The sequence below is a fragment of the Sus scrofa genome, chromosome 9 (genome assembly GCF_054392235.1).
Source record: "Sus scrofa isolate SSC_HxYL_T2T_F1_AM1 chromosome 9, Sscrofa_HxYL_maternal_Yorkshire_Landrace_v2.0, whole genome shotgun sequence".
NCBI classification, from domain to species: domain Eukaryota; kingdom Metazoa; phylum Chordata; class Mammalia; order Artiodactyla; family Suidae; genus Sus; species Sus scrofa.
The window spans coordinates 98,579,785-98,595,641 of NC_139391.1; the positions used below are offsets into that span (position 1 = coordinate 98,579,785).

A 15,857-nucleotide genomic window follows, 5' to 3' on the forward strand; every position below is an offset into this window, starting at 1 on the left:
TACAGGTCTGTTCTCCATGTCCATGAGTTTGTTTCTTTACCGTAGATAAGTTCATTTGTGCCATATGTTTGAGGCCAGATATAACTACTTATTAAACCATGTTTTTAAGCATCCTTCATCAGATAAGGTAATTTATTCATCTGTAAGAGAATATTTGAAAATAAAATTGAGTGGCCCCCAGGAGTTCCCTTGTGGCGCAGTGGGTTAAGGACCTGGCATTGTCACTGCAGCAGCTTAGGCCACTGCTGTAGCGTGGGTTTGATCCCTGGCCTGTGAACTTCCACATGCCATAGGTGTGGCCAAAAAAAAAAATTGAGTGACTTCAAGGGCTTACTATAGATGATTTATTATTAACTGGAAATAGCTATAGAGAATTGTCTTTAATTTTGGTTCTCTTGCTTCAGTATTAGTTATCATTGCAGAAGCTGTTTTAAAGGACAAACAATACTTTCCATAAACTATGTGTCTAATGAAGGTAATTTTTACTTTCTTTTAAAAAACTATATTAAGTTATAAAAGAATCGATTTTTCTCTTTGCATTTAGAATACCTTTCATTGTTTTTCCCATTGAGCATATAAATTTCATCTTGAAGTGACTAATCCACTTAATGTTTCTTGTTCCAATAATTTTATAATCATAGTTTTCTGGGTTTGGCTGACTTATAGATACTTAGTTGTATTTTATTTGTGGGCATGTGCATGTGTGAGAGTGAAGAAAGGTTTAAAAGACCACCCTTCATAAAGGTAGAGAAGATCTTAATCCTGATGTTCAGAGCATATGGGACAGGGCCTAAAAGCCTCGGGAGAAAATATTAGCTACAGCTCTTGTAGCCTAACATCAAATTACTGGAACAGACTCAGAGAGCAGCTCTCTGTGTTCATGAAATAATGGGATTGAAATGTGAAGCTAGATACGGTTTTGTAAAAAATAAACTTTTTGTTCTGTGATCACTAGGTGCAAAGAACAATGATGTGTGTTGTGGGTGGGGGAAGGGAAGTGGAGGTCTCAGCATGGAAAAAGAGACTGTGTAGACACTTAGGGCAGTTAGGGAATAAAGTCACAAGTACCTAGAAGAGTACAGGCTGCCATATATTTTAAAGCGGAATTTCATGATGACGCCATGTTGTCTATAAGGTAAGGCCTCCTGAAGCTCAGGGCAAAAACATTTGGTGATAACAGTCATTTGTCCACCATTTTTTTTTTTCTTTTAATTTTTGTCTCATTTTGTTTCTAAAATTCTAGATTGTCTTTACTCTGTCAGTATTTGAACTTTAACTAGGCTGTCAAGCTGATATTTTTGTTACTGGAAGTTTAAAGCAAATAAAGCATATTGTGCAACCTGTAAGTTTAAAAAAAATTTTTTTTCCCCTCTATTTTGCAGACACAAATAATGTACAAGTGGATAGAGCCCAAAATCTGCCGGGAGGATCTCACGGATGCTATTAGGTTGCCCCCTTCTGGAGAGAAGAAGGATTGTCCACCTTGCAACCCTGGATTTTTTAACAATGGATCATCTTCTTGCCATCCCTGCCCTCCGGGAATGTTTTCAGATGGAACAAAGGGTACATGATGTCATTTAGTCCAAAAAATAGACCTTTGGTAAAATCAACTTGTTGGACTATGTTGTCATTTTTCTAAATTGTTTTTATGGAGAATTCTTTAAAACACATAATTTTATCTCATAGACTGAAGAAGCATTATGAAATGATAAAGGAATTGTGGGATTGCAGTGGTTTGTTCAACATAGCATAAGGATAGCTTTTTAATGGTATTTTGTACAACAAACACCATCTTAATGGGATAATTCTTTGGTTATTTATAAGAAAATTCCACCAATTTAATGGATTAAGAATACGCGTTCTTTTTCCAGTGTGTGCACATATACTGGTACAAGCATAAAATATAACTCCTGTTTCAACTGGAATAATCACATTTTGTTCTATAATAATAGCAAAAATTGATTATTTTGATCAGATAGCAATTAAAGTAATCCCTGAGTAGGTTGTTTCAAAGTGTATATTTGGGGAAAATTTAGTATTTAACAAAGAATAGTAAAGTAGTTACAGAATTTGCTTTAATTTTATTAAAGATTACAGTGGATTTTTGTTGCAGGTATCTTACTTAAATATAGCCATGCTATATACTTAATATCCAGAGCCTCTGACAGTGGAAAAGGGACTTGAGGGTCGAATTGGCTTGGGTTCAGATCTGCTTGCTTCAGGCTACCAAAAAGTGTGATTTATCCACTAATTTTTTTCTTTTCTTGCCGATGCCTATAGCATGCGGAAGTTCCTGGACCGGGGTTCAAACTTGAGCCACAGCAGTGACATATGAGAAAATTTACATATAACTTGCATATAAGAAAACTTGTTTTCAGAATTACTCTTCTTATGAAGGGTAATTCAGAATTAGCAGTTCCTTCCAGAAATGAATGGAAAAATTACTTTAAATGATTTTGTGTTTTTTTCCTTTTACATGTTAATCAAGTATATATATGCATATGCTGTATCCAGAATTACTTTTCTTTCCAGTTTGCTATTGAAAAAGTTAATTTTTTTTTTTTTCATGGCAGCTTTCTTTTTTTTTTTTTTTTTTTTTTTATTATTTTCCCACTGTACAGCAAGGGGGTCAGGTCATCCTTAGATGTATACATTGCAGTTACAGTTTTTTCCCTCACCCTTTCTTCTGTTGCGACATGAGTATCTAGACATAGTTCTCAATGCTATTCAGCAGGATCTCCTTATAAGTCTATTCTAGGTTGTGTCTGATAAGCCCAAGCTCCCGATCCCTCCCACTCCCTCCCCCTCCCATCAGGCAACCACAAGTCTCTTCTCCAAGTCCATGATTTTCTTTTCTGAGGAGATGTTCATTTGTGCTGGATATTAGATTCCAGTTATAAGTGATATCATATGGTATTTGTCTTTGTCTTTCTGGCTCATTTCACTCAGTATGAGATTCTCTAGTTCCATCCATGTTGCTGCAAATGGCATTATGTCATCCCTTTTTATGGCTGAGTAGTATTCCATTGTGTATATATACCACCTCTTCCGAATCCAATCATCTGTCGATGGACATTTGGATTGTTTCCATGTCCTGGCTATTGTGAATAGGGCTGCAATGAACATGCGGGTGCATGTGTCTCTTTTAAGTAGAGCTTTGTCCGGATAGATGCCCAAGAGTGGGATTGCAGGGTCATATGGAAGTTCTATGTATAGATTTCTAAGGTATCTCCAAACTGTTCTCCATAGTGGCTGTACCAGTTTACATTCCCACCAGCAGTGCAGGAGGGTTCCCTTTTCTCCACAGCCCCTCCAGCACTTGTTATTTGTGGATTTATTAATGATGGCCATTCTGACTGGTGTGAGGTGGTATCTCATGGTAGTTTTGATTTGCATTTCTCTTATAATCAGCGATGTTGAGCATTTTTTCATGTGTTTGTTGGCCATCTGTATATCTTCCTTGGAGAAATGTCTATTCAGGTCTTTTGCCCATTTTTCCATTGATTGATTGGCTTTTTTGCTGTTGAGTTGTATAAGTTGCTTGTATATTCTAGAGATTAAGCCCTTGTCGGTTGCATCATTTGAAACTATTTTCTCCCATTCTGAAAGTTGTCTTTTTGTTTTCTTTTTGGTTTCCTTTGCTGTGCAAAAGCTTTTCAGTTTGATGAGGTCCCATGGGTTTATTTTTGCTCTAATTTCGATTGCTTTGGGAGACTGACCTGAGAAAATATTCATGATGTTGATGTCAGAGAGTGTTTTGCCTATGTTTTCTTCTAGGAGTTTGATGGTGTCCTGTCGTATATTTAAGTCTTTCAGCCATTTTGAGTTTATTTTTGTGCATGGTGTGAGGGTGTGTTCTAGTTTCTTTGCTTTGCATGCAGCTGTCCAGGTTTCCCAGCAATGCTTGCTGAATAGACTTTCCTTTTCCCATTTGATGTTCCTGCCTCCCTTGTCAAAGATTAATTGACCATAGGTGTCAGGGTTTCTTTCCGGATTCTCTATTCTGTTCCATTGGTCTGTCTGTCTGTTTTGGTACCAGTACCACACTGTTTTGATGACTGTGGCTTTGTAGTATTGCTTGAAGTCTGGGAGAGTTATGCCTCCTGCTTGGTTTTTGTTTCTCAGGATTGCTTTGGCGATTCTGGGTCTTTTGTGGTTCCATATAAATGTTTGGATTGTTTGTTCTAGTTCTGTGAACAATGTCATGGGTCATTTGATAGGGATTGCATTGAATCTGTAGATTGCTTTGGGTAGGATGGCCATTTTCACAATATTGATTTTTCCAATCCAGGAACATGGAATATCTTTCCATTTCTTTACATCTTCTTTGATTTCTTTGATTAAAGTTTTATAGTTCTCGGCATATAGGTCCTTTACCTCTTTGGTCAGGTGTATTCCGAGGTATTTGATTTTGTGAGGTACAATTTTAAAAGGTATCATTTTTTTGTATTCCTTTTCTAATGTTTCATTGCTGGTATACAGAAATGCAACTGACTTATGAATGTTAATCTTATATCCTGCCACTTTGCTGAATTTATTAATCAGTTCAAGGAGTTTTGGGGTTGAGTCCTTAGGGTTTTCTAGGTATAGTATCATATCATCTGCATACAGTGACAGTTTGATCTCTTCTCTTCCTATATGGATGCCTGAAAAAGTTAATTTGTTTTTGTTCTTCCAGCTGAATTTTATTTTTTCTTTTTTAAATGTATACCTGGTTTTTTAAAATTAAGGTATAGTTGATTTACAGTGTTGTGCCAGTACAAGTTGTTAATTCTTAAGTAAAAAATGGCAGTTTAATATCTCTCCTTCCCATTTGCCTCTCTACTAGTTAAAGTTTATTGGTGCTTGGAACAGAGGGAGAGGAAATTGGGAAGATGCAGTTTAATCGTAGTTGTTTGCCTCTCTTATCTCCTATAGAATGTAGACCGTGCCCAGCAGGAACAGAGCCTGCTCTTGGGTTTGAGTATAAATGGTGGAATGTCCTTCCTGGCAACATGAAAACCTCCTGCTTCAATGTTGGGAACTCAAAGTGTGATGGAATGAATGGTGAGTTCAGGATTAGCCTACTCAATGTATTTTGCCAGTAGACTTTGTGGATCTCCATTTGTGGTTGTTATAAATACCAGAATAGCTCACCAAGAAAGGCAATGAAATGTGTGTTGTTTGCACTTGAAAGAGTCTTACCGTGCACATACCACTGTATGGAATCATTTCCACCTCGTTTGGTTTTATGGCTCCGCACTGAACCATGGTGAGGGGTTAGATCATCCCTAATTCCCCTTGCCTATGAAGTCTGTGACCGTGTTTACAAATATATATGAACCCCACATACTGAAAACTTGACAATGTGGCAGAATTCTGTAGGACATTTGCTGAATTTTACTCTTATATTTTAAGTTCCTGGTGAGACTTGCATTTAGTTGTTTTGTAATATTCATTGGTCATATGAATGACAGTATCTATATACATATTTTTAAGCTTGACAGTAGAAATAGGTGTTACAGATACTAGGATTTTACACCAAAATGTGCCCTTTACTTTTATAACCTATTGGTATTTTTTGGATCAGTTCACCTTTTCTCAATATTGTATTTGCTCATTGTAAAACAGTGCCTTTTAATCACATCTCTTTTTATAGGTTTGGGATCTAGAGAGTTGAGGTGTGTTCATAGGTCATTGAGTAATTTTGAATATACAGATATTAAAAAAAGCCTTTATATATAATGAACATTATAGAATAGTATTCTTTATCAGCTAATAATCCTGCTTCTGGGAATTTATCCTAAAGGAGAAGAAGAAATAACATACTAGTTATTACTTGACTGTATGGGTTTATATTCCAAAAAGATCCTATGATTGAATTCTAAATTGAGGAAGTTTAAGACATTGGATAAATAAGAGTGGGAATGTATAGATGAAAGCAGCAGTATATTTGTGTGTGTATGTTGATGTGTATTCACTTACTACTAAAGATTATCTGAAGCTTTTATTTGATCTTTTAAAGAAGTTACTTTTTTTTTTTTTTTTTTTTTTTTTTTGCTTTTTATGGCTACACCTATGGCATATGGAAGTTCCCAGGCTAGGGGTCAAATCGAAATTGCAGCTGCCAGCTTATGCCACAACCACAGCAACACAGGATCTGAGCCTTGTCTGTGACCTATGTCACAGCTCATGGCAATACCAGATCCTTAACCCAGTAACCCAGAGGCCGGGGATCGAACCCTCATCCTCATGGATACTAGTCAGGATCATTACTGCTGAGCCACAACAGAAACTTCTAAAGAAGTTATTCTTAGTCTAACTCTCATGACAATATTTGAGGTAACCCACTTGCTCACTCATTCATTTAGAATATAATTATACATTTTGCTGATTTTCAGAAATGTTCAATTATTAACTTAAGAAGTATACATCTCTGCAATAGCAGTACGTGATATTAAAATAGCAAACAGCAGTGCGATAAATACAAAGATAAAAAGTGATATATGATTTTGTGACAGGTGGTACAGTAACCAGCATTGAGAAAAGTATCACTCAAAATAATGGGGGTCAAAGCCAGAGGCCCAGGGCGGCCTGTCTCATGAGGTGGTCAGTTATTCCATCATGGAGTTAAATTGGATGTGCTTTGACCAACTTGGCTATGTGAGTTGGAGTACTTTGAGGTTCTTTTGTAGTGTCGGTCTGAATTTACCACAGTTGTGGAACAGGTTTGTAGAATTACATTTTTCATGTATTGGATTTTGCCTGAGAGGAGTTCAGAGTTGGAAACAAATTACTGTTTATTCATGAAGCTTTTCATTGAGCATTACCCATAATAACAAAAATGGAAATAATCTAAATTCTAACAATAAGATAATGTTTACAAAATTATGCTATACTAATTGGATGAAATGTTATATAATCAGTAAAAATGACAGCTACAAGGAAAACAACTTGGCAGTGTTTCAAGAATTTTGAATATTCCCATTCTCTAACGCAGTAATTCCACTTCTGGGAATTTATACCAAGGAAACAATGTGATGCAGAGAAATCATGCACAAATACGTTAATTTTAGTGTTATTTATGAGAGTCAAAAATACAGGAAAACTAAATTTTCAACAATGGGGTATGATTAAATACAATTATGATATAGCCCATTCAATATAATATTATGTTAACTCTTTAAAATAGACATAGAAAGAATTTTAAATGGGGAAATGTCTTTGATATAATGATGATTAGAAAAATGAGAATATAATGCTAAATGAAAAAAGTAGAAAGCAGATTATACAGTAAAACCTAAGGTATATTTTTAAGAAAATTATGCACTGGACAAAGGGTGAAGAGAAATACACCAAAATGTTGGGTTTATCACTTGGGGTGGGAGGTTTCTGAGAAATCTGAATTCCTTTTTTTTTTCATCTAGTTTACTATATTTAATAAATATTCCTCATGGATACCTATTATTTTCAAACAGAATAATAGCCCAAAATATTGATTTAAGATATGTTTATCTCAGCCAATAATTCTTTTACTGGGATTCTTTTCTAGAAAAAATACAAAAATATGTTCATTATAGTATCACTTAACACTTATAGTATCACTTTAAAGGTAAAACAACCCATATGGTTACATTGGGTCAACAGAGGTAAGTCCTGTAGTGTGAATGGCTTGGTAAATTAAGGGAATTAATTACCTCTGTTTATATGATAAACTTTTAATTCCATCATTATCATGTTGGTGAAGTATTTATACATAAAAATGCTTCTGAACTAATGTTAATATATAAAACTATGAAACAAAATGTTATCAACAATAAGATCTCAGTGGTGTAAAAGCATGTGTGCATCCAAAACAATAGTGAAAAGAGGAGTTCTCTTGTGGCATAGCAGGTTAAGGATCAGGCATTATGCTGCTGTGGCATGGGTTCAATCCCAGGAACTTCTGTATGCCCTGGGTGCAGCCAAAAAAAGAAAAAGCAGTGAAAAGAAACACCTCAAAATATAAACAATATTTTCTTCTGGGTGATGGTTTTATAAATAATTTTAGTTTTCATCCTTAAATTTCTCTATAGCTTTCAAAATTTTGTGTGAAATATAAATGTGATTTCTAAGAACACAAAAATAAATCTTAAAATATAAATTGTATATAAAAACATGGAAAGCGTGGGATTCATTCTGAGGGAAAAAGCAAAATGTGAAATTGCTGCAACAATATTTTACAAAGTAGGTGGTGTAAAACAACAGAAATTGATACAGTTCTAGAGGCTAACAGGTGGGAAGCCAGGTGTTGGCAGGGCCATGTTCCTTCTGGAACCTCTATGGGAAGACCTATCTTGCCTTTGCTAGGTTCTAGAAGCTCCAGGCTTGGACATTTCTTGCTGTGGCAGTGTAACTCCTGTCTCTGCCTCCATCTTCATGTGACCCTCATCTCCTGTATCCACGTGTTTCTGTGTCTCCTGTGTGTCTGTGTCTAAAGTTTCCTCTTCTCATAAGGACACCAGTCATGTTGGATTAAGGCTCACACTAATGACCTCATCTTATCTGCCAAGACTCTATTTCCAAATAAGCTTCATTCATGGGCACTGGGGATTAGAACTTTGTTATATTTTTTGGAGGGAATACAATAAAACCTGTAGCAATAGAAAATGTTCAGGCATGAGAAAGGTTTGTTTCCTCTTGCAAGGATATGAGTGCCCTCCTATCCTACCTGCTGTTATCTAGATACCACTTTCTTTTCTTCGACCTTCTCTGCTAGTCCATCCCTCCTCATGACATGGCTCAACACTAGGAAGTGACCTTACAGAAACCTTCTTGGTGTCGAATTCCTCCACTTGGGAATAACCCTTCTTTAGCACCCTCACCACAAGTTTTCAGTCTCTCTAAACTTAAATGCCTCTTATGTTACTCACACTGTAATCAGGGCCTGCTGTCCCCCCAGCTCAGACCGTTTTGTAGCTGTTCCATTCTTAACATGAGAAGGTGAGACCTGCTTATCTCTCTTTTCATCTGCATCAACTTCTGGACACCAAAACAATTGGCATTTCTTTCATACTCAAGTAAGTGAGTACATAGCATCTTTAAAACTTGGGGTGGGCCTGATAATATATATATTCAACATATCATCTTTCTGTAAACTGCTGACTATAACATTTCAAAAATGGTCACCTCACCAGTACAGCATTGACAGGAATCTCTTTCCTGGTTTCTCTCTTATACCTACTGAAGCTGCAGATGTGGACATTTTCCTTTGGAGGTGGATGTGTTGATGTTAAGCATTGCCATTAGTAACCTTTCTTGACAGTGCATGGTGGATGGACCTCCTTTCCTGATTTTATTGGCCACTTCAGCCTATGGCAGGCTGGTTGTTTCTGTGCAGAGTTCAGAGCTCACATCACCTTCTATGTGCATCACTATTACCCCATACTATTGGCAGTTGTTAGCTGTGTCTCTCAGATTTTTCTGATTCCTTAGTGAAGGTGGACCCAGTCTTGTCTCTCTATCCCTAATGTATGTCATGGTTCATGGCCCTCAGTGAATGAATAAGTAAATGATTGCATGTTACTGAAACTCAGCCTCTGTGCCCTGGCACTGAATTGGATAACGGAGACAGAGTTTTGGCTGAAGTAGAAAAGAGTAGCTTTATTGCTTTGCCAGGCAAATGGGGCCACAGCAGGCTAGTGCCGTCAAACTTGTGTCATGTACTGGAAGGGTTAGTGAGGAGTCTTACAGTGTTCAAGGAGCAGGGTGTGATCAGCTCATGGACATTCTTCTGATTGAGTGTGTTGGGAGGTAATTGGGAGTCATTGTCATCGATCTTCTGGCTCCAACTGGGTCTATATACTTGTGGGCAGCATATGGTTAACTTCTTCCACCTGGTGGGGGCTTTAGCACCTGCAGAGCAGCTCCAAGAGTATGACTCAGAATATTATCTACACTTCTTGAGGAAGAACTAAAAGTCCTTGACTTTGTTGAATGGCTAAGCTATTATTTTGTCTTGCTTGATGATTTTTTTATTTCTGCATTTTCTCACTTCTATGATTAAATTTATTCTTTGACTAAACTTTTTCTATAGACAAAAGGCAGGCCGAGGACATGGGGAGAGATCTATTCTGGGAAGGCCCTGTAGGGTTCTGTTCGGTTACATGCAGAACAGGGGTTAAATGAGGGAACAACAGTACAACCAATTATAAGAAAGAACTCCAGTCCCCACATCTTCATTAATTAATTTGAAGCTTCTATTTCTCATTGGTTACCCGAAGACTAGGATTTTTCATCTTAATACATTAAAATGAATAAAGACCACCTGTACTGGTTGAAAAAAAATCATGCCTCATTGAGAAAACTGTTGTTAATTTTACCATTGCAGAACTTACATGCAAAAATGTGCATTACTTGATTGTTCCTGGAGAATCCTATGCAATGTCTTTATTGGTATCTAGGAGTCTACCTCTGCATGCAATTTGCAACTGCAATTTGAAAATAGGAAATTCTTTTTTTGTGGGCTTACATAAAAGAAAAGATTGTTGGAAATCATTAATGGAATTTTTATTGATAAAGATAACCTTTGTCATTTTTAGGTTGGGAGGTGGCTGGAGATCATATCCAGAGTGGGGCTGGAGGTTCTGATAATGATTACCTGATCTTAAACTTGCATATCCCAGGATTTAAGTAAGGAAAACCATTCTGATTCCCTTCTGTAAGAATCCTCATGCCTGTTTGCCTGTAGAAATAGATGAAGTAGGACTGACTATAAAATATATTAATATTGTGATGTACTTTGCAAATAATAAGGTGTACAGGATAATGTATCATATTAAGAATATCTGTAGCATAGTGCTTGAGAAACTGTAACCATTAATTATATATTACTTAGATGAAGCTGAAACTTTTTAAAAATAAATGTTTGTTTTCTGGGTAGTTCTGTCTATAAGGCAGTATGTTACACATTATTTAATCTCATTTTGCTCACTGTGCCATATTGAAATTCCCCAGCAGGGGTCTTTTTCTTGCTGTAGACTGGGTGGCAGAATTTGAATCAAGAGATGCTAGCAGTATGTTACCATGGTTGTATATATACTTTGAGGGAGGAAGGAGTTGTGGTTGGTGGAAGCAGTTGACTAGGAGAAGAGAAGAGTGTGGCTTTGAGCTTAATGAAACAAGGGACTTAATTTTTTTTCCAGACTGTATTTAGAACATGCTATAAATATTACAATTTTAATCTCTTAAATAGACCGCCAACATCAATGACTGGAGCTATGGGTTCTGAACTGGGAAGAATTACATTTGTTTTTGAGACTCTCTGTTCAGCCGACTGTGTTCTGTACTTCATGGTGGTAAGTGAAAGAGTGGCCTTCAGAGGTGGAGTTCTAAGCGTAGCATTCTCTTTCAAGTGTGAACTTATTCATGCAAGTTGGGATAAGAATCTCATTCTTTTTCCCATTTTAGGGCCTTCCAAATACATTCAAACACTTCTAAAAAAGTCACTAAGAATTTGTGCGGTGAAACCACAAAGAAAACATTCATTCCTTGTGGGGAGAACTGAGTGATGGGGCCTGGGTAACCAGCAGAAATCAGGAAATATTAATCCCATAGAAAATTCCTTCCTAAAACTATGCCACCAGCAGAGTGAAAATTCTCCCCTAGTAACTGTTTAAACTATTAGGAGGGAAAAACATGTATTAATAAATGAGGGCAAAAAATAGTGGAGATGAAGAGCATTGGGAAAAATAATACTCTTTCTTGTTAATAAATGTAGGCAGAAGACTTTACTATGCACATGTCATAATTTTGCCCATTTATTAGTTGAAGTCCTATAAATTTCAGCAATAGGTGAGGAAAATAGCAGCATAAACCTTACTAAGACCCTCATGTGATTATGAAAAATTTGTTGGCTAAGACTTTAGTGTTATAAAACAGACATGATTTATTTTTGTTCTTTGCCCAACAGTCCTTGAGTAGTTAGTTGAAAGTCCATTAATAATTTCCTCCATGGTTTACAAGACAAGTGGAGATTTAAATATTTATTCATAATTACTAATAGCTTACATGAAGGGGTACTATTTTGTTCTGGGAAAAAAAAGACATTGTTAATAGTAAAACAAGATGATGATAGGAATTCCCATTATGGCTCAGCAGGTTACAAACCTGACTAGTATCCATGAGGACGTGGGTTTGATCCCTGGCCTCGCTCAGTGGGTTAAGCATCCGGGATTGCTGTGAGCTGTGGTGTAGGTCTCAGATGTGGCTCGGACCCATTGATACTGTGGTTGTGGTGTAGGCCACTGTGGTACAGCTCTGATTTGACCCCTAGCCTGGGAACTTTCATATGCTGACAGTGCAGCCCTAAAAAAAAAAACAAAAACAAAAAAAACATGATGGATAATCTTCAACACTTCCATCTATCATACCACAAAAACCAAGAAGTCTTCAATTCTTGCAGCTTTCCCTCCTTATTTCTTTAATTCATTAGTTCTTCTTCATACTCAGTGCTGTTACTGAAATTTAGACTCCTGTTTTCTCTCAACTGTAGTCTCCTTTCTTTTTTTTTTTCTTCTTCTTCTTCTTTTTTTTTTTTTTTTTTTTTTGTCTTTTAGGGCCACACCCAAAGCATATGGAGATTCCCAGGCCAGAGGTCTAATCAGAGCTTCAGCTCCTAGCTCACGCCACAGCCACAGCAATGCCAGATCTGAGCCATGTCTGTGACCTACCCCACAACTCATGGCAACGCCAGACCCTTAACCCACTGAGTGAGGCCAGGGATCGAACCTGCAGCCTCACGGATACTAGTCAGATTCATTTCCACTGAGCCACGATGGGAACTCCTGTAGTCTCCTTTTCAATCTCCATCCTCTCACCCATGCTGCTATCAAAATTACAGACATAAAAACAATAGCAGAGGGCACTGCAACAAATCTACACCTTCACCCATGGTGGCTTTGTATTGCTGTGGCAGTGGTTCTCAAAATGAGGTTCCTGGACCAGCATCACCTAGAAACTTGTTAGAAATGCACATTTCTGAGCCCCATCCTAGTCCTAATGAGAAACTTTGGTGATGGGGCCTTAGCAGCCTGTGTTTTGAGGGTGGTTCTGATATGCACTAAAGTTTGAGGAAGAGTAGCCTATGAATACACTTAAAATTCCTTAGCATGGTGTCTGTATGGCTTTTTGTACTCTTTGTCCAGCTTCTGTTACCAAACTGCTGGTACTACTCACCCCTCTTGAGAAACCCTGACTTTGTTAGTGGAACACTCTGTACTTTTCAATGCCTTGGCACACTCTAAGCTAGAATGAATTTCTTCCTTTTGTTCCGTGAACTCCCATTCCTGCTTCAAGGGCAGCTCAAACTCCACCTCTTCTGGGAAGCTTTCTCTATTCCTTTAAGTAAAGTTAACCACTCTCTCCAGTGTGGTCCTGCAGCCCTTCTTGGAAACCCTCTTAAGTTTGTGAGTGTATTCATGTCTTTGTGTCCCTCAGTTGACCAAACATTCCTGAGGGTAGGGAACACAGGTATTTAATTTGCTAAGTCCCTCTTAGGAGTTTTTAGCTCGTAGCAGGACCTCTTTCCTCTTTCTGAGATTTGATCTCTGCACAGGATGTTTTGAGATAATCTCCACCTAAAATGACACATCAGAATGCTTTCAAAATCATGTAGTGCTTTCCATAATTAAAGGTAAGGTGATATTATTTGCAGTAATGCAATTATATTGTATTTATTAGGGGAATAACTTCCAGAAAGATGGTGTTTAACAAAGCAGTATCTGTATATTATGAGCTCTTTTTAGGAAATGGTGTATATGATGATTTGCTTGTTTGATACTGTGGGGAATAATGAAATGTATGACAAGCACACTCTGTTATTCTTATCTGTGGTGTGAACTTATGACGCATATCTTTATAGCATATCTGGTTCCTTTATAACATGCTTGACTTCTGTGTTTATATCTTAGAAAGGAAGAGATGTGTCTTGAGTTCATGCCGCTGTATTATCATCATCTGGGATCCAAATTCTGTAGTCATCTATTAGGGTTTCTGCAGGGAAGACTAATTAGAAAATTCAGAGTTAGTCTTAGTTTTTCATTTCAAATAAATTAGGTGTGTATTACATTGCTTATTATTTTTGTTTTGTAACCATGTTAATTACAGCATATTGGTTGGAATGTCACACATTTCTATAACATTCTAAATACTGAATTTAGCTAAGGAAATCACAAATAAGATATTACAGAAATTAACCTATTTGGAATTCAAGTATAAGCAAAAGGAGAATGCATGAACCCAAAGTAACATTCTAGTAAAACTTCACTGGAAATTGCAAGTGTAATTCAGGGGGAACTTAGAATTCCTGTGCCAGAGCTGCCTGTCAGAATTTTTCAAGGAAAAGATAAAAATGGAAAACCTTTCCGTTTATGAAGATTCTCAAAGTTTACTGTGAGAGGTGTGAGGAATTAGGTTTCTCTTTCTAGGTGTGTTTCCTAAGCTAGGGTCACACATATACACACAATCCCACCTCCCCACCAAAAGAAAAAATCCTGAAGTATACTGTGATTTGAGACCTCATTCAGGGTGTACTGACAGGGTTGTTGATACATTTTAATTACTGAACTAGTGAGTGTTTATGTAGACTTGGAGAAAAGTTTTTGAGAGTTGTAGGGTTACATGTTCTGCAGGTAAATGTTCACTAATCTGTAGGGTTTAGTGTAAATACAAACATTTAATTATAAGGTAAACACGTGTGTATTAATGCCGAGTATGTGCTTTTTGATATATGTATTTTCTACTATATTTTAGGATATTAATAGAAAAAGTACCAACGTGGTGGAATCATGGGGTGGAACCAAAGAAAAACAAGCTTATACCCATGTCATCTTCAAGAATGCCACGTTCACATTCACGTGGGCATTCCAGAGGACGAATCAGGGTCAAGATGTAAGTTCTAAGCGTTTTCTTTTTTTAAAAAAAACCACCAAGATGACATTCCCTGGGGAGATTTTGTGTGAAACGATCTTTCATATCTCCTGGAGGAACAGACTGAGGCTTTTACTGATGTGGAGTCAATCATTTAGTTACGGAGTAGATTGGTATAAAATGATATTTTTTTGGTTCGCGTTTTGAGAGCAAGATTGTATGAAGTGGAACAACACCATGTACCTTTGAATTGTTTTACACTTTGAACAAACACAGTTGCTAAGTGCTTAAGAGAAAGAAAGTCTGATTTTGTAGTTATTTAAAAACATAACCTTTAAAGCTTTCTGAGACTTTGTGCAGGCTGGTGACTTTCCTCTTTGTCTGAATGATCTGACATTTGTCCAGGAGTCATCACTAGTATTGGTTTATTATTTCATTACAGTAATGACTGTCTCTTTTTATAGCCTGGAGAGTTCATGTGTACACACTATTGGGTTAACACACAGAACTATTATCTTTTACTTTCCTTTCTAGGATAGACCTTAATCCTCCCCTAAGTAATTTACATGATATGCTTCAATTATGTGTAATTTTTGTGGATTTCCATTGATTTGCCCTCTCAGGGTGAGACCAAAGTAAATCTCTCTTGAAGAAGCCGCCTTAACACCGTGGTGGTGAATGTAAAGCTTTTTCTCTCTTCTCCTCAGCTTTCGCTGGGAAACCCATTCCCCAGACTTTTCTTGAGTTGAGTTGAGAGTTCAGGATCCCCCTCCTCCCTGTGAGGGGTGTGAATATGCTGTGGCAGGCTTCCTCACTTCCCAGAAAGCAGTACGCAGCTGCTCTTTGCTGATAGACTGATGCTTACTGCTTGATGGAAACTAGACCTTAATTGACTCAGGATCACAAGAGGAAAAGTATAGTAAGACCCACGTTTTCACTCTGTGTTAGGCTTCCTTGCAGTAGAAATCAGA

General features: G+C 37.2%; 1 protein-coding gene across 8 annotated transcripts in view; it reads left to right on the plus strand.

Annotated features, from left to right (window-relative positions):
* Positions 1-15,857, plus strand: part of ELAPOR2 (endosome-lysosome associated apoptosis and autophagy regulator family member 2) — a 221,335-nt gene that overhangs the window by 163,807 nt on the left and 41,671 nt on the right. For 6 of the 8 annotated variants that reach the window (XR_014815973.1, XR_014815970.1, XR_014815971.1 and 3 more), the window contains 5 exons: positions 1,383-1,563; positions 4,918-5,046; positions 10,560-10,650; positions 11,213-11,315; positions 14,770-14,907. Coding sequence is in view for 5 of the 8 variants with exons in the window: in XM_084977241.1 (XP_084833367.1) it covers positions 1,383-1,563; positions 4,918-5,046; positions 10,560-10,650; positions 11,213-11,315; positions 14,770-14,907 (642 nt within the window). In the remaining 3 variants the exon portion in view is untranslated. Of the gene's footprint in view, positions 1-1,382; positions 2,548-4,655; positions 5,047-6,071; positions 10,651-11,212; positions 11,316-14,769; positions 14,908-15,857 lie in introns of all 8 variants that reach the window. The other 2 variants (XM_084977242.1, XM_084977243.1) reach the window with 2 other exon arrangements.